The 19261-nt window shown below is 42.8% G+C and overlaps 1 protein-coding gene and 1 long non-coding RNA gene across 2 annotated transcripts; one reads left to right on the top strand and one right to left on the bottom strand.

The window, feature by feature from the left end:
• Nucleotides 1–105: 105 nt before the first annotated feature.
• cdkn2a/b (cyclin-dependent kinase inhibitor 2A/B (p15, inhibits CDK4)) lies at nucleotides 106–5946 on the bottom strand. Its single transcript, XM_052084524.1, has 2 exons — nucleotides 5245–5946; nucleotides 106–1079 (listed from the first exon to the last, which is right to left on the bottom strand). The coding sequence occupies exons 1-2, from the start codon at nucleotides 5368–5370 to the stop codon at nucleotides 828–830; spliced, it is 378 nt and encodes a 125-aa protein (XP_051940484.1). The 5' UTR covers nucleotides 5371–5946; the 3' UTR covers nucleotides 106–827.
• Nucleotides 5947–12288: 6342 nt separating this feature from the next.
• LOC127613479 (uncharacterized) lies at nucleotides 12289–16607 on the top strand. The gene is made up of 3 exons (XR_007966198.1): nucleotides 12289–12704; nucleotides 14436–14594; nucleotides 15821–16607. It is a non-coding gene; the product is annotated as an uncharacterized LOC127613479 (long non-coding RNA).
• The last annotated feature ends 2654 nt before the right edge of the window (nucleotides 16608–19261 follow it).

Raw genomic sequence — 19261 nt, 5'->3', positions numbered from 1 at the left:
AAGTGACAGCTCATTTGCATATGCAGTAACAGGATACTGTACCTGTACAGCCTACATTAAAGTCAGCCCAATAAGTAAATCCTCAAACAAGTACTTTTTTTAAGTCGGTCTATTTCAACCAATGCCCACTGTCTATTTTTTTGTTGAGGGGTGTTGCTTTCAATTTGATGGGTTTTTTATTTACAGTAAATCAGAAGACTAATGCTGTAACTTTTCGTCACTTTCGGTTGTCTTTCCTGCTTTGTCATGAGTGTATCACTCACATGCTCATAAGGGAGTCATTAAATGGGAATGTTGAACAGGCTTGGAAATTCATTTTTATTCCTTTACAAGTTGATTCAATACCGTGTGTGTGTGTGCATATATATATATATATATATATATATATTTCCAAATGAAAATCAAAAGGTGTTCGGAAAGGTGGCATAATTTGTGCAAAATGTGCAGTTTTTTTTTCCCTTCCATATTAACACCACAGGATGCCTAGATTTTTTTTCTTTGTTGAGCACAAACCTTGCTTTCGTGAATAACCGGTCTTCTCATTTTAAATGGCAAACAAAGCAATGTGACAGAAATTTCATGGTTGACGCAATGTGCTAAAGAAATCATCTTAATTGCAATTTTAGACCATATGAGTGAAATAAGTCCATTTGATTATTTCAGTGATCCAAATAAGGTTCATAAATAAGTAGAGTAAAATGGTTACAATTCCGATGACAGCACCAACCTCGTTCCTCACCAATATCCAGATTTCTAACCCAAAAAAATCGAGTCCTTTAATAAATAAATAAAATGTCGGGGACATTCAGTCCATTAAAAAAAATCCTTCACAGAGACTCCAGGAAGGCCACGACTTCTGTGTGGCCGTGTTGGCGGGCCACATCCACGGGCCGACAGTTGGCGCGGTCCCTGGCATGCAGAGAGGCGCCGAAGCGGACCAGAATCCGCACGGTTTCTACGAAGCCGCTCCGGGCGGCGTCGTGCAGCGGCGTGCTCCCGGTGCGAACATCAGCTATGTTCGGGTCGCCGCCCACGGCCAGCAGCAGCTCGGCCACCGGCGTGCTACCCATCATCATCACCTTGGCAAGTGAAAACAAAAATGTGTGCTTTACAAACTGGACCTTTTCATTCCAAAACCTCTATATGAGATTAATTGTGTCCGTTGTGTCGTTTAAATGAAATACGAAACTTGCAAGCACGTCAAGAATTTTCCTTTCACCCCCATCAAAAAAAAATATTGAGGGTTCGTTTTTACATCAGCTTATGAAAATTGTCTACATGAAGAAAATGTCATGAATTTGTCATGTCATAACTGTGTGTACTGTTAATTTCCCAGTCAGTAAAGGCATCCGGCCCGGATTCGGCATGAAGCTGGCACAGCTGGCCTGGAGTTGGCACTGGCATAATGCATGTGGGCCGAACACGGCCCAGGAGTGGCAATGCAGGCACTGGCTTGACTCTGGCAAACCAGATGAGGGCCAGTTGTGGAATGAAGTATTTGGGGCAGAAATCAACTTACAACTCCGGCCCGTATATGGCCAGCCAGTATTGAGCCACCCTTAAATGCAGTTTCAGATTTATTTTTTCAACAGACAGTCTTGTTTTACAATTGCACACCGATGCGGAATTCCATTCATCTCACACACACACACATACACACAAACGCACGCGCGAGGTTCAATCAGGCCAGCAGGATAATTTAAAAATGAAAAAAAAAATGCATAAAAAACACAGAATTAATATTTTTAATTAGATGCAATTCATTGATTGACTGTTTTGACCAGAGAAGAAGACAACAGCGGCCTCAGTCCGTCACTGAGACAGACCCATGACAGCAGGCGAGATCAATAGCACTCTCCTTTGTTTGTAAGGTGTAGGCAGGGATTACATAATAGATTTTATATGCATGTGCAAATGGTTTAGAACTTCCTTTCTTTATAAATCTTGTTTAATCATAAAGTGCGTTACTATATTTTTCAATACCAATTATTGTTAAAGTTTGTACAATCAATGGGATCAGTTGCAATGCATATATGTGAACGATAAAAGTAAATTGCACATTTGTTGAAGGAAATGTAAGGTGCTTCATGAAATGTTTTGTAAAAGATACGTTCATTAAACTTCAACATTTTACAAGTGTTCTTGTGCTTCTTTACACCAAAACAAAGGAAAGACATGTTGTTTTGGTTGTTTATGGCAAAGTATGGTATCATTTTAATGGTCCGGCCCACTTGACATCTACTGAGGCCGTATCTGGCCCACCATGTGAAATAAGTTTGACACCAGCGATGTATAGTAAGGCGTTTTTTAGCCAAAAAAACCCCAACCATGTACAGAAAGGCGTTTTTAGCCGAAAAAAATGACCATGTATAGTAAGGCGTTTTTCGAAGAAAAAAAAACGACCATGTTTAGTAATTCGTTTTTAGACAAAAAAAAAAAAACGACCATGTACAGTAAGGCGTTTTTAGCCGAAAAAAACGACCACATATAATAAGGCGTTTTTCGATGAAATTTGAGCCAAAAAAAGGACCATGTATAGTAAAGTGTTTTTAGACGAAATAAACGACCACGCATAGTGAGGCGTTTTTAGCCGAAAAAAAAGACCATGTCTCATAAGCCGTTTTTAGACGGAAAAAAACCCCCAACCATGTATGTAGTAAGGTGTTTTTAGATGAAAGAAAAAACAACCATGTGTAGTAAGGCGTTTTTAGCCGAAAAAAACGACCATGTATAGTAAGGTGTTTTTAGCCGAAAAAAACCACCATGTGTAGTAAGGCGTTTTTAGCCCCCCAAAAAACGACCATGTATATAGTAAGGCGTTTTTAGATGAAAAAACCCACCATGTATATATAGTAAGACGTTTTTAGGCGGAAAAAAACGACCATGTATAGTAAGGTGTTTTTAGCCGAAAAAAACGACCATGTATAGTAAGGCGCTTTTAGCCGTAAAAAACCCACCATGTGTAGTAAGGCGTTTTTAGCCCCAAAAAAACGACCATGTATATAGTAAGGCGTTTTTAGATGAAAAAAACCCACCATGTGCAGCAAGGCGTTTTTAGCAGAAAAAAGGGACCATGTGTAGTAAGGCATTTTAACATGAACAAAACAACCATGTGTAGAAAGGCGTTTTTAGCCGAAAAAAATGACGATGTCTAGAGAGGTATTTTAACCCGAAAAAAACGACCATGAATAGGAAAGCGTTTTAAGCCAAAAAAAAAACGACCATGTATAGGAAGTTGTTTTTAGCCGAAAAAAAACGACCATGTATAGGAAGGTGTTTTTAGCCGAAAAAAACCGGACCATGTATAGAAAGGTGTTTTAACCCAAAAAAACGACCATGTATAGTAAAGCGTTTTTCGACGAAAATAACGACCATGATTAATAAGGCTTTTTTAGTCGAAAAAAACAACAACCGTGTGCAGTCAGGCGTTTCTTAGCCGAAAAAACGCCTTACTACACATGGTCATGATTTTGGGCTAAAAACGGCTGACTATATACATGGTCGTTTTTTTCGGCTAAAAACGCCTCATTATATACTTACATGGTCATCTTTTTTGGCTAAAAACGGCTTACTATACATGGTCATTTTTTTTCGGCTAAAACGCCTTGCTACACACGGTTGTTTTTTTCGGCTAAAAACGCCTTTCTATACATGGTCGTTTTTTGGGGTTAAAACACCTTACTGTCCATGGTCAGGGGTTTTTTTGGGCTAAAAGCGCCTTAATATACGTGGTCCTTTTTTTTCGGCTCAAAACGGCTTACTATACATGGTGTTTTTTTTTCAGCTAAAAACACCTTACTATACATGGTCGGTTTTTTTTCGGCTAAAAACGCATTACTATACAGGGTCTTTTTTTGGGGCTAAAAACGCTTCACTATATACATGGGAGTTTTTTTTTTTAGCTAAAAACGCCTTAATATACATGGTCGTTTTTTTTGTTGAAAAACGCCTTACTACACATGGTCGTTTGTTTTTGGTCAAAAAATGCCTTACTATATACGTGGTCATTTTTTTCCGGCCAATAACGCCTTACTATACATTTTCTTTTTTTCCGGCTAAAAACACCTTACTATACATGGTCGTTTTTTTGTCTAAAAACGCCTGACTATATATGGTCAGGTTTTTTTCGGCTAAAGACCCCTGACTATACGTGGTCGTTTTTTTCATCAAAAAACGCCTTACTATTCTTGGTCGTTCTTTTTTTTCGACTAAAAACACCTTTCTAAACATAGTCGTTTTTGGGGGTTTAAACACTTTCCTATACATGGTCGTTTTTTTTTTCTCGCTAAAAACACCTCACTATATATACGTGGTTGTTTCTTTTCCATATTATTATAAGAAATTTCAGGGGTTATTTTTTACTGACCATTCATTGTTCAAGAGATGTACAAATGTTTGTTTTCCTAACACACTGTCCATTCTTGTTTTCTTACAGTTCTTACAGCCGCTGTGAGACTTAACAGCCTAACATCTTGGGGCTCAGACCAGGAAATTGATGTCACAAACAAAAGATGGCTACATCTGGCTCCTGATCGGGATGGTGACAGGAAGGAGAGCATGAGAAGAAAAGAGAAAAAATGGAGAGCGCAACAATTTGATGGACAGAAAAATACAGTTCAAGTGTAAGCTGCATTCCAATGTGGATTTTGTGTTCACTGTTAAACCAAGAAAAGTGCATTTTCCAGTGTATGTGGAGTTATATGTGAGGTTCACAAATTATGACAATAAACATATTTTTATAATAGTCGTTTTTGAGACTGTGGGTCAAATATGGGTCATGAAAGATGTGGCTTAGTTGAGGTTGAATTCAGGCTGATATCAGGAACCTGTTCTGGCCCAGCGTCGGGCTGGACTAGGGCCAGATATGGTTTCACAATGCGGCTCAGATCTGGGCCGAATGCGGCCCACATCGTGGATGCCAGACGTGGGCCACTGCAGGACCGTCATTCATTGAGGTAAGTGGGCCGAGTGTACGTGCCGTGTCTGTCCCAGAGCTGGGCCAGACCAATTTTGCTGACTGGTTTATTTTTAATGAGAAACTGACTCTGTGTTGTTTTTTTAAAATGTGATTTTATGAAGGAAATATATTTTTCTTTGTTTTGTACGGGAGATAATAAGCTTTATATAAATCATCAAAGTATTTTTTTTAATTCTCGTGTCTCTTTCATAATTGTTTTTTGTTTTTGTGAAAAACGCTCAGGTTGAAGGAAAAGGTGTGTGGGCTTCGCCCCAGTCTGGACTTACCTGGAGCGCGGTGTAACTCAGCCGGTTGGGTTCGTTGACGTCCGCCCCTGCCCGGAGGAGTCGCGCCGCCTCGGCTGTGTTCCCCGTGGCAGCCGCCGAGGTCAACTCATCCTCCAAAGTGCCCATCGTCGTCGGGGTGGTCCCCTGCACTGCCCGCTCACCTTGGTTCACAGGTAATCCGCGATAGTGGACGAACTGTTTTGAAAATCCGCGCGTATTGTCGTTGTTTGTGTTCTAACTCTCCTCTCGATACCAGTACATAAGGTTGAGCAGCTGTCAGTGTGAGGCGACATTAATACAGTAATGTGGTCCGGGCTTGTCTTTGAGTGCTTTAAATGGCTGATGTCATCGCTCTGTTTGCCGCTGTGGTGCGCATGCGCATTCGCTTTGTTTTGCTTCCTCGTTGACAGCCGCGTGACAGTCAAACTTGCGGAGATGAAATGCCAACAAGTCAGTACGTCTCTGTATGCTTTCGATTTCGATTGTAAACAAAAGCGGCTGTACGAATGCGATTGCAATAAACAGTTAATGGCATGTGATAAGCGGTTTCAGTCGTGTCACGCCAGTTGTGTTGCAACAGTAGTCCGTCCGCTTAAATCGACCCAGTTGGAGAATTCAGGCGATTCGTATGAACATATGGAAATAACAAAAATAGAAACGTTTAGGAGAGATGAAAGGAATCTGAACATCAAACAAAGGATTCATATGTTCCATATTTATACTCGCCGAAAACTCGGCGTCTCTTTTTTACATGCACTTTTCCATCCATCCATATCTTTATTTGTATTTTGTTTAAAAAAAATAATATATATATATATATATATATATATATATATCACTAGGGTCGCGGGGGGTGCTGGACCCTGAATCGGCCATTGTAATGCATCGGAGAAAATTCGGGTGTAAGTGGCAGTCGGTGGGGTGTTTTTGTAAAGCCCATCCATCCATTTTCCAAATAGCTTTATCCTCACAAGGGACGCGGGGGGTGCTGGAGCCTATCCCGGCCGTCTTCGGGCAATAGGCAGGGGGGGGGGACACCCTGAACCGGTCGCCAGCCAATCGCAGGGCACACACACACACACAGACGTTTAACCATTTGCGCTCACACTCACACCTAGGGACAATTTAGAGTGTTCAATCAGCCTGCCATGCATATTTTTGGAATGTGGGAGGAAACCGGAGGACCCGGAGAAAACCCACACAGGCCCGGGGAGAACATGCTACCTCCACACAGGGAGGCCGGAGCTGGAATCGAACCTCTGCACTGTGAAGCCGACGTGCTAACCACTGGACTACCGGGCCGCCCTATATATATATATATATATATATATATATATATATGTAATATGTAATATATGTAATATATATTTTACATGATCAAACGCGTGCTCCGTTTTTGATTACCTGCAGCCTGAAGAACTGTGAAATAATTAAAATAATTTTCAGTCCACAGTATGTGATAAAATGGCCGCCAATTTGCTCCAATCACACAAATGCAATATTAAACATAATTTTGTGTTTAGACTCCTTTGACTGCATGGAACATATTCTTGTTAAAAAAAACATTTTTTTTACTTGACTTACCCTTTAAAACCCTTGATTATTGTTCCATGGATAAAATCAGCGACACTTGTCATTTCACAAAGCACATTTCCTTGTACGGTATCTGAATGTCCGCTGCAGGATGTATAAAGTCAGTCGGTTGTAAAGGCGTTTTACAACTCTGCAAAGTCATAATGCAACCATCACTTATCACTCTGAATCGGTTGTAAACTAAACGGGCGAATTAACCTCATTTGCGAGGTAATCTAGCAGGAATGTGCCCACGTGTGTGATTTCATAGGTCAGCTCTTTGCCTTGATTAGCGATTTGCAACAAAGGTCAGCATTGACTAGTGGCGCTTAATCCTGGATTTAACGTCAACTTCGGCCTCTGCCTCCAATTGAAGGCCACAACTGCAACACCGAAAAACAATAACACGCACTTTGATGGTTGTAGTGGCTCCAAAGATTTTGATTACAAGAGGTGAACTGCATCATCCTTGAGTAAAACTGAAAGCAGTGACCCAATAGACAACTTGATGACATGGTTGGAATTCTTGTGTGCGCTCATGTTATGTGAAGACAATGATGACTGTGTGGAAGACAATAGCCCATACAAGTGGAGGTCCTAAAGAGTTTATAGTTTGCACATGGGCAAGGAACGCCCCAGGCCCTGATGCACTTTCAGCTGATTATTGAATGGGACAAACAATCAAACACAAAGTTATAAAATGAGAGTACCAGCAAGGATATGCATTAGAATCTGTACCAGCCTCAACTTAAAAAAAAAAAAAACATTTATTCCTTTACATCACAGGTCTCAAAGTTAAGGCCCGTGGGCCAGATCTGGCCCGCCACATCATTTTATGTGGCCCGTGAAAGCAAATCAAGCATGACAAGCTCCATGATGCTTGCTAAAGTCTGAACAAAAATTTCAGAATGTCATATGTAATCCACAATAACAGTCATTATTCTTGACTTCTGATTTTAAAACTAGTTATTCATCAATTTGTCGTGGAGTGTGTATGTAATATGTGGAGGGGATTAAACATTTATGTTTTCCCAAAATTCATAACGGCCCTCCAAGGGGAACCGTCAGTACAATGTGGCCCGCGACGAAATTGAGTTTGACACCCCTGCTTTACATTGTACAACATTGTACAAAAGCGAAATCCGCAATTTAGACATACATTATTTAAATACTCCTTCCGCCTGTTTATAGCATTTACAGCATATTTTTAAGGTTTAAACAAACTTTTAAAATAATACAAATGCGTTCAAAAACATTGAGAGAGAGCAGGAGCAATAGATAAGACAAAAATATTATACCCATTTCACTCTTCTTTCAAATTTAGTGTCAATCGTAATAGTGTACAGCCACCTGGTGGCTGGGAGTGGAAATGCACTGAAAATAAATGAGAAGCAGAAAAATAAATAATTATAACTGTACACAAAAAACAAATAGCGAAATAGCGTGACCATAAACCTGGAACCCACAACAGGGCTTGGATTTTTACTGTATTGGGTGCTAAACTCCAAATGTGTGTGTGTGTGTGTGTGTGTGTGTGTGTGTGTGTGTGTGTGTGTGTGTGTGTGTGTGTGTGTATCGAATCCTGTCCATGTACCTCAAGTCATGCGAGCAGACGTGCGTGGAATGCAACCTTGTCTTGAGGCTTTATAGCCTGCAGCCACGGAGGTTGAGCGTGAGTTGCCGCGTTGCCGCTCTGGAAATCCCCTCCTTAATGTTTGTTTAAGTGTGTGCTGCGGAAGTGATGTGAGTGATCGTGGTTATTTTTATTCCCAAATATTTATTTTGAGTGACTTAACAGTAGAAGTCCTCGTCAGGTGACAAAATATGAGTCCACTTGTAATATTTGTATTTTTAAAAACATGATGTGAATGCTAATAATTGGTACAAATATTCCAAAATGCTTTATTGCGTAACTTCTCTGTTTTTTTTCCTCACAATGTAAAATTCTATTTCCATAATATGTGTCATTACTTTTATTCAAATATAGAACTTTGTTTGTTTGTTTGTTTAACTGTGTGGAGTTTGCATGTTTTCCCCGGGCCTGCGTGGGATTTTCTCGGGTTTCCTCCCACGTTCCAAAAACTTGCATGACAGGCTGATTGAAAACACTAAATTGTCCCTAGGTGTGAGTGTGAGCGCGCATGGTTGTTCGTCTCCGTGTGCCCTGCGATTGGCTGGCAACCGGTTCAGGGTGTTCCCCCCTCCTCCCCCACACACACAAAATCATATACTCGGATGCATTCTCACATGTGCACATACTCGCTCACTCACCCAGAGACACACTTTAACTCACACACACCCACGCTCTCTTTTTCACATACTCCCTCATCCTCACCGAACACTCACTCACCTGCACAGACATTTTACCTCACACACTCACTCCACACGCATTTGCACATACAAAGCTCTCCAAGTCAAATAAAAGTTCATTCAATTTTAAAAATTAAAAAAGAGAGACCACTGTGCGTGTCTCATGGAAGTGAACGGCAATCTACTCGACCCATGTACTGCTTGGGCCAATGTTAACGACAGCTTTCAATGCTGCTGTATGACAACAAAATAATAGTCCTTGGTGCAGCGGCAAAAGAAATAATCCAGCACTCAATCATATTTAAACTAAGTCCCAGTCCGCAAACAGTGAGGCTGCATCAGTCGGTCAAAAAGGGTCAAAAGAGTGGCCCACAAGGAGGAACCGTGTTGTTGAGCAACTTGGGAGCAGCACAAACGCCCGTTTAGTCACGGGCCAGTGGGTGAATGGGTCAGAGGCTGATTTGTGGGAACGCCCACGTATGCCAACATGTCAAAACTGTGGTCAGAGGATAAATCGCAGTGGGGTGCAGGAGCCTATCCCAGCTGACTTGGGGCAAAAGGCGCACTACACTCCGAAGTGGTCGCCAGTCAGTCGCATGGCACATATAGAGACGAATGACCATACACACCCTCATTACGGATAGACAACTCGCTAGCTAGCTAGATAGATAGGTGTGTGTGTGTGTTTGTGTGTGTGTGAGAGAGAGAGAGAGAGAGAGAGAGAGAGAGAGAGAGAGAGAGAGAGAGAGAGAGAGAGAGAGAGAATGTGTGAGTAAGAGGCAGGGTTTTTTTTGTGCTTTTGTATGCCCAAGTGGGTAACTGTATGTGTGTGTGTGTGTGCGGATGTGTGTGTCGGAAGGACACGACAGCAGATTGCTTGGATCCGGCTGCAGGCAGAGAGCAAAAACGTGGGCGCGACAGAAGAAGGCCTTCTTTTCCTTGTCATAAATGTCAGAATGGCCACCGCCCACAGATCCATCGCCGACCACGTCCGTCACATCTCCGTACGCTTTTGAATTGCACACGCAAAAATGAAACCTCATGTGTTTGCTCTGGCTCACTTATCGCACAAGTTAGCATCAATCATATTTAAGCTGCTATGTAAACCAGATAAAAACATACAATGGAGCTGATGTGGGGTTTTTTTTGTTTGTTTTTTTTGTTCCTGCAGTGTGGAACTGAAATGAAAGATGTCTTTATACATTTCCTGTACACCAGATTGATGTTTAACCGGCGGTGACATCATCCCGTCATTACCGGCTGTGGCTTGACATGCGCCCACGCAGTTTAAACAGGTGGCTTTTACAACCTAAAAAAATTTTTTTTAAATCACCCGGCGAAAATGTTTGTAACTCAATGGCAGACGAGGAGCAACCTTTATTTGTACGTTCTTGGAAAATGATACATAAACAACGGTGGGAAGATAGTACAGTTAACGTAAAAAAGACGACGGTTGTCGTTGACGGGAGTTTTTTTTTTCTTCACGACATGAAAATGTAGGATGCAAAATTTCGACATTCACTGTAAAATTAAACAAAGAGTGTATTTGACTAAACCGTATAACCGGCTAAATTATTGACACTGCTGTAAATTTGAACACATATTTGAACACAAGCGACATCAACACACACAAACGGTGCGTGCGGCAATACTCACAGGCATATATTCTTTATCCTCTTGCCCCCCCAAAAAACAACTATCATTACTGCATCTTAATTAAAAAGTGCCTCCTCTGTGTTTCTTTGTTAAAATCGATGCCGTGTTTCTGTATTTATTATACCCCCGCCACCCCAGGTGACCAAGGTGCACACACCAAAATTTAATGCGCAGTTTTTGTCCAAGTACTCCTGTTTCCTCCCATATTTTGGAAACATGCATGGTCATGTAATTGATCACTCTAAATTGTCCTTAGATTGTGACTGATGAATGGTTGTTTGTCGGTACGTGCCTTGCGATTGGCTGTTTACCACTTGAGGGTGGGCGGGGCTCGGGATCTGCATGATGAACCCAATCGCCTGAAAAAAAAATTGACTTATTCGCGGTTACCTTGATGACCAATCAATTTCATACGCTTATTTGAAGCAATACTGAAATGCAGCTCTGCTTACCGTTTGGATTTGACTCGCTTGAAAATCCTGTCTTCGGCAGGTCTGACTTCACTGCACTGCTGAGAGACAACTACCGGTATTTGAAATCAATTTAAATTTGAGAATATCGGTGAAATACCAGATTGGTATCGGGTGTCATAGTATCGGAGTATTTGCATGTGTCAGAGTACAGTTGCGGTATCGGTGGCTGGGTGACAAAAAGTCATGCAAATTTTGTCTAATTTCATGTCAATGCTCCACAACCAATTATCTGAGGCGTAAACTTTCACTTTCTCCCCATCTCATCTTCCAACAGCAGGATTGAGGAAGTCTTTGTTAGAGACTTCATTCCATCCGATCAGCGCTTCCCCTCTATGGGTTCCAGCCTAAAGTTAGTCACGTCCGCTCTGAAAGAAAAGTCTGAAAGAAAACTGCACCACACCAGGAAAAAGTAACATCGTCAAATTAAAGTAAACCAACGCACTCAATAAAGCAGCTACGACTTTGATATATCGTGACATCGATGACTTGATCCTCTTGGCTTGGGGATCTGGAGACGTTCCCATGTTGAAAGGCAACTGTTTCTCCTGTAGGGGGCGCTGCAAGAACGCCTCATCGGTCCCAGTGCTCAGTCCTTGCAGCCAGGTGGTTCGCCAGTTATTGGGAGCTTCTAGTTGAAAGCTACTTGAACGGATAGTTAGCATCACCGCGCTAATTAGAAAGCAAAAAGGTGGAGGGGCCAGTAACATGTGGAAATCAGCTATGGAGCGGTTGAGGGTGGCAAATTGGGGTGGTGTTGATACACACGCACGCCCCCCCCCCCAACCACCATTATCCCTTCAGGCAATATGAGACGTCAGAGGAAACTGGAGGAGGGGGAATGGCTGCAGTTACTGGCTCATGTAATGGAACCATGGAAATACTCGCACACGCACACTTGGGCTTAATGCATGTGACTGTGCTGAGCGTTTCAATTTGGGGAGTTTCTTGGGGCCCTTTCGGCTGCAAGCAGATACTCCCTTCTCCAAAATCCGAAATCGCATAATTGGTACAATTTTGAGTTTAAGAAAAAAATATACTACAATTCTCTTTAATAATATTTTTTTAACTGTTTTTTCAAATGATCATTCAGTTTCACAGTTGCATTGTACAACTTCATTTGCAATGGCCATAAATATGTTATATATTTGTAATAAATCGACACACCCCAGGTGTAATATAACCTGTAACCTGTACAATTCCATCGCATTTTCTTCCCTAATCCTGAGCTCCCTAACTGAAAAAGTGCCTCTGGTTAACCCCAAGTACAGTTAAGCTGTTCAAATAGGCTTTTGTTGACTTTTTTTTTTTTTGCTTTCTGGCAGAAGACTGAAGATGTTGTGCTAACACAGACTGCTAATTCTCACTGTTATTTCCTCCACCTAGTCTCAGGCCCCAGTTCCAGTTGAAGCAAAACGGCCACTGTTGAAGATGCACTAAACCTCACTGAAGGTATGGTGCTCTTTTTTTGGGCTATCGGCCTCTTGGCACTGTCAGGTGGACGTGCGAACCAGTCAACCACCGTGCTGCGTGAAATAGCGTAAATTGATATTACCGATGAAAGTATGCGAGGGAGGACGTGCAGAAACGTGTTGGCCTTGTAAAGCAGGATGATAATTTGGTTGTTTACAAGTGAGCAACACCTTTAATAGTTTCCTGTCATTTGATCAACCTGTCTCCAAGATGTCCCAACACCTGCCATCAGGAAGGGGAAGGAAGCCTCCCGCTCTCATTAGGGGCTGGGGAATCACCAGCGACATGGGTTTACAACCTACTGTGTGTTTGTCTTTGCGTGAAAATATTTGTTGTGCAGCCCTCTATGAAGGTAAAAAAAAAAATAATTTAAGGGGAGTGAGGGTGAATTCTAAACTGCTGATTAAAATGTTTAAGGCACTCTATAGAAACAATATAAGGAACATTTATGATACAATTTTGAATGTATGCATTGCCAGTAGTTGGGGTGGCAGTGCATTTGGTGAAGATGTTTGTTGGGGGTTTTTTTTTCATCTTTCTTCTTTCTACCTACATTCTTGCTGCTGGAGGCTGTAAATTTCCCCAGTGTGGGACTAATAAAAGATATCTTATCTTATCTCAGGTAACGACCAATCGTGGCTCAGCTTCAGAAAGCAGGTGAGCCGTGATTGGTTGCTACCTGAGCAACTGTGACGTCATTTCAGTCGGCACGACGTGGGGAAAATGGCCGCTCCCTGAGACGTACAAAAACAGGCGCATTTTGGGTGTTTGGGCTTGCGTTTATACGGGTGAAGGCATATAGAATATATTGTTGTCACAAAGATTTAGGAAATGACTTCCCTTCTAAATTCCTGTAGATTAGGAAAGGGACTGTGTCTCTCACCCAAATTCACCCCCTTTTGGCCCTCAACGACATCATTTTTCCATTCTCTGATTGGTCGGTCATAGCAAAAGTTCCTGCCAGCTCACTTTGACGAGCAAATCATTTCTTTAGCAATTCGCACACAATATTCATCATCATCTTATAACTCTGTTCAGTATATTTCATGTGTTAATGATTTTGTCGTGTTATGAGACGAGTGCTAATTGGGAGCTGCTCCGGATGATGTCTACACTGCGTTTTGATATAAAACTGATTTCTATAAATGCGATGAGTTGTGGTATAAATAGGTGGATTAAGTTTGACAAGTGTCCAGTTACCACATTCACCGTTCGACCGTGCGGGTGTAACGACCGTTGAGTCTTGTGGCAGACGTTGTGGTCGTCTACCGCCCGTCGCGCATGTCCTTGTATTTTTCTTTGGGCAGAATGTTTGATGTCGGAGAGCCCTCACGTGGGTAACGGCGCATGATGACAAACGTGTCACGATCCGACGGCGCGCGTGACAAATGTGCCGTTTTGGAAGCAAGCGATTCGTTATTTGCGCCTCATTTGATGCCCTGCCATCACCCGCTCCAGCGCGTGTGACGATTCGCCACTAGATGGCACTGCGCTTGCAGCCATGCCGGCACCCACCCCTCTCCAAACTCCCTCACCCCCCCCACCCCCCCCTTCGGCACACACTAACCTTATTCCCTATCTATCTAATTACACATTAGAGCTGTAATATGCCATTCCACATCCATGGGTCTCAGATGAATGGTTTCTTACCCCCCTCCGTCGCTCTTCTCATCTGCCGCCTTCCATCCTTCCTCTTTTACCTTCTTCCAGCCCTCCCTCCATCTTGTTCCGGCCAGCTTCCCTCAATTACTGTCACAGGCGGCCCACAACATTGCATAGGTGGGGGTGCGTAGCCGAGTGGGGGGGAGAAACGACGCACGTGATGAGAAGAGGAGACAGCCGTGACATCGTAAGAATTGGTATTTACAGGTGCGTTGCGGACGCTAACAACTTTTTTTTTAAACAAAGGTTACACCAGCCTGTGTTTTCCCTTTAGTAGATCGCGCCTGTCCCAAAGTGGTCGCAACCCCAAACAAGCATTCACATTCAAACCCGTGGGCAAATTAGTCCTCAAGGACGCCCTCAAGAACGTGGAGAACATGCAAGTTCCAAACAGAAAAAATATTTGAAACCAGAACTGCTTCTGTGAGCCGTACTGCCCAGTTGGAAGATCCATTTGTGTTCAAATAAATAAAAATACGATAAGTTTGAGGAAAAAGTCCCTAAGATATGCATGTCAGATCACGTTTTCTAGCTTCACGTTTTGGAATAGGCTCCCACTCACCCGTGACTCGGAACAGGATCAGCACTGTCACACTGATTCTTAACAGCCCTGTTAAGTGAACTGAAGCTCTTCAGTTGGAAAAGAAAAAAGTAGCGCTCTGCTGTTATTTTGTGGCATCTTACAGCCGCGGATCTATGTTGAAATGAATTGAGAGCATTTATTGATACAAATGTAGAGCTTTGCTGCCGTTTTGTGGCATCTTGCAGCCAAGGAACTACGTTGAGGTGAACAGAGACGCGTCATTCAGACAAAAGTAGTGCTCCGCTGGCATCTTGCTGCCGAGGTACGAGTCAAAGCCTGTTCCATTGAAACGAAGCGCTTTATTAAGACCAAAGTAGTGCTTTGCTGCCACCTTGCTGCATCTGATTGCCAAGCAACTATGTTGACGTGAAATGAGGCCCTTCATTTTGTGGCATATTGCAGCTCAGGAAACTATTTGGAAGTGAATTGAAGAGCTTTGTGGCATCTCGAGGCACATATAAGTCGTGGGGGCATCAATTACTTAATATTAATTACTATTTGCGGCGGGCCTCTGTCATTATCCACCACGTCTGTGTGGTCAGGTCAGGTCACGGCGATTCCCCCATCCGTCAGATATCTTCATTAGGAGCTCGCAGGGGCCGGCGTGCTTCATTAAGAAGCCCTTTCACGCCTCCCGCGCCTGCAAAATACTTCACACGTAAAATCCCTAATTTCCTGTCTGGCTGAGTGTAATTGAATCATTTGACATGAGGAAGATAAGAATCATTCATTCTCAGAGGTTTCCTTGCCAGGCCATCGTTTTTATCATGCGCGCGTGGATGCGTCGCGTGGTGTTTGCAAGATTGCAAAGGCATGCTATTTATTTATGTATGTATTTATTTATTTACAGCTGATATCCCAGCAGCAGGTGCTTGCTGGGAGCGGAGGGACCTTAATAAACGCGCCGCACGCCACCTGCAGCTGCACACGCATGAAGACAAGACAAGGGTGGTGATTAGCGGCGTCGGCACGCGCAGCATTCGACTGCGACACACCGAATGGATTGCGTTCACCTCCGAAGTTGAACGCAATCCGTTCGGCGACGCCGTTTGATTTTTCAGAGGTATTTTTCCTCATGGGAGGTCATGAAAAGTGAATTCATTTCTTAAAAGGAAAAACAAAAAAAATGTCATCCAATCTGTATGTACTGTAGTGATACATGCCGACATTTGTAAACTTCATCATAAATGGAACGAGAAGTTAACCGCTGAGTGATCAAACTGAAATAAAGTCAAACTACTTCCACTTCCAAGTGGCACAATGGTGAGTGAGCGCGATAAAACGAGACGTGACACCTCCACAAATTCATTCGCAGAAATAACGCCATCAAAATGTCTGTCTGCTGTCGTGTGACTGCAAAACGACTGCCATACTTCCGAACACAAAATCCCTCTGCTGTATTGCAACAACGTCATCATTCTCCCTCCACTGGCGTACAAATGGATACAAAAAAAAAAACTTTTCAGAAAACCGACACGCATTTGTGTTAATTTTTGTGGAGGCAAAACTGGAGAAAATTCTGTGCACACAGAGATGTAATTAACAGCGTCAGAAGACATGAAGCGCAGATCGTGGACACATTAAAAACACTTTTATGAGAACGTTTTTATTTATGTATTTATTTATTTAAATAATTACATTATATAATTTAATTATTTATAATTCCAAGAGGTATATCAGTCAAATTAATCGATTTTGAAAATGACATTCAGTGGAGTATGTATTTCCCGTTGTTGGTCAAATGATTTTGTTGATATAAATGGCCCATTTGATATACTGCCCCCTGGTGGCCAATTCACACAAACCTGAAGGCGCTTGCGATGAACTTGCGATGCAGTTTGATTCTTCTTCACTTTAGTGAGTGTATATTTTTTATGAAGTACAACAATGTAAAGTGTTATATTTCCAATTAAAATAAACGTGTTACTTTCTGCGTGTGTGTGTTTTATGGAGTTGCTGGAACGCATTGATGGCATTCCCACACACCGGGTAGTTTCCCTAACCCAATCGCTGGGTATCTCCGGATTGTGGGCAGATTGGGTTACTTTTTTCAAGGTTCGGTTAAGTTTTTTATGACCCAACAGATTGAGTTGAAGACTGGAGTTGGGCAGGCTGAAAAGATAAAGCGAGTCGCCATTTTGAGTAGTTTTTTGGCTTCAAGTTCATGTACATTCATTCATTTTCCGATCTGCTTTATCCTCACAACGGTCGCGGGGGGTGCTGAGGTTATCCCAGCCCTCTTGGGGCAGTAGGCGGGGGACACCTTGAACCGGTCGCCAGCCAATCGCAGGGCACACATAGACAATTTGCGCTCACACTCACACCTAGGGACAATTTAGAGCGCCCAATTAGCCTGCCATGCATGTTTTTTTTGGAATGTGGGAGGAAACCAGAGTACCCGGAGAAAACCCACACAGGCCCGGGGAGAACATGTAAACTCCACACAGGGAGCAGGGATTGAACCAGTACCTCTGCACTGTGAGGTCGACGCCCTAACCACTGGACACCGGCCCGCCCAGTTCAAGTTTAATGCTTAAAAAAAAAAACAAAACACATTGACTTCGTCCATTTTGGACCCAGCGCTCGGTTGGTTATTTCACCCAAACTGGGTTACCTTTGACCCATCAGTTTAACAAGCACATTCATTTCAATGCTGAGGGACCATTTGAGAGTTACAAGGGTGGTCAAATTTCAACTCTTGCATCAAGGCATCACTTCATTAACTACAACCACGACCACATTTTACCGCCGATTAGTTGTTGGGTGTTGAAAAAGGCTTCGTTGTGAACTGCCAGACTAAAACCTGAACTGCGTTTTAAGAAGGGGGTGGGGGGGTGAATTTGTGAGCTGGTCAGCTCGACAGGCCGCTCCATCAGGGCAGCTGGGGGTTAAGTGCCTCGCTGCAAGGGGAAATGATGATGGTGCTTTCTCACCCTCTCCAACACACGCGTGTACGCGCGCACACACACACACACACACACACACACACACACACACACACACACACACACACACTCCAGCCCTCCCCCGTCCCCCGCCGACCGCCACCGCAGGTACTTAAAGCGGCGACATCACGGCCGCATGCTCGTTTGTCTTTCCGTTTTGGCGGCGCGGCGGCCGTGCATCACGCCTCCTCATTAGTCCCTAATCACGCACCGCTGACAACACGCTCGCTGGCCTGCCGAATGTTAGCGGCCCCTTGAGAAACGGCAACACCCCCCCACCCCCTTCCGTATTTATTGCACCTTTTCCAAGGTCAAATTAAATCTTGACAGCAACAACATGGCAGACGGAACGGTAGTGTGATAAACAGTGTTGCCATAGTTACCTTGGGGAAAAAGTAACTCGGTTACTTCAATTTAAATGATTTGCGTCATAATTGGAAAGTTCATGTCTCGGTCTGGAATTGAGCGTACTTGGGGTCTTCTGTCTAGACCAGTACTGATCTGTTATTCTTCAACTTCATTTATCGCACTTAGTAAGACAGCAAATATGTTCAAATAATGTGTCACTACCCCCCCCCCCCCAATTCCACATCTTAACCACCCTTTCCCGCGACTTCATTTTGAAAACAACTTGCAAAAGAAAACACTGCAAGTTCTGCCATCCTCAACTTACTGAAATGGCGTAGACGTCAAACTTGATCAAAACAGGTAAGTCATCGTTAACTATAAGTCACACCAACAAATCTAAATCTAAACTCTAATCTTGTTAGAAACCCGGATTTCAAACCACAACCAGAGTTCAAACCCCATACTTTGAAACGTTAACCTCAGTTTGATACCATATTTGGAAACCGTAAACCTATTTTGAAACTCTAGCCCTAGTTAGAAACCCTACGTTGAACCTCTTGCCCTATTTTGGAACCCTAACCCTAGTTTTAAACCCTAGCTTGAAACCTTAACTTTATTATAAAACCCTACTTTGAAACGCTAGCCCGAGTTTGAAACCCCAACCCTCATATGAAACCCTACTTTGAAATCCCAATCCTAGTTTAAAACCCTAGCTTGAAAACCGAACCCTAGTTTGAAACACTCCTTTGAAACCGTAGCCCTAGTTTGAAACTCCTATTTGAAACCCTAACCTTAGTATGAAACCCTACTTTGAAACACTAGCCTGAATTTGAAAGCCCAATTTGATACCTTAACCCTACTTTGAACCCCCTGCCCTAGTTTAATACGTTACTTTGAAACCCTAGCCCTCGTATGAAACCCAACTTTGGTTTCATGCTAGGGTTATACAATACAATACATGCTGATTTATATAGCGCTTTCACAACAGCGGCAGCTGT

The sequence above is a fragment of the Hippocampus zosterae genome, chromosome 13 (genome assembly GCF_025434085.1).
Source record: "Hippocampus zosterae strain Florida chromosome 13, ASM2543408v3, whole genome shotgun sequence".
Taxonomy (NCBI): Eukaryota; Metazoa; Chordata; class Actinopteri; order Syngnathiformes; family Syngnathidae; genus Hippocampus; species Hippocampus zosterae.
The sequence above is the reverse complement of the archived record's forward strand: the minus strand, read 5'-3'. Positions and strand labels throughout refer to the sequence as shown.

Bases quoted from the DNA above. Each gene is read 5' to 3' on its own strand.
- cdkn2a/b (XM_052084524.1), bottom strand. From the start codon at position 5,370: ATGGGCACTTTGGAGGATGAGTTGACCTCGGCGGCTGCCACGGGGAAC. The intron at 1,080-5,244 runs GTAAGTCCAGAC...TCACTTGCCAAG, and splicing joins TGAGTTACACCGCGCTCCAG to GTGATGATGATGGGTAGCAC.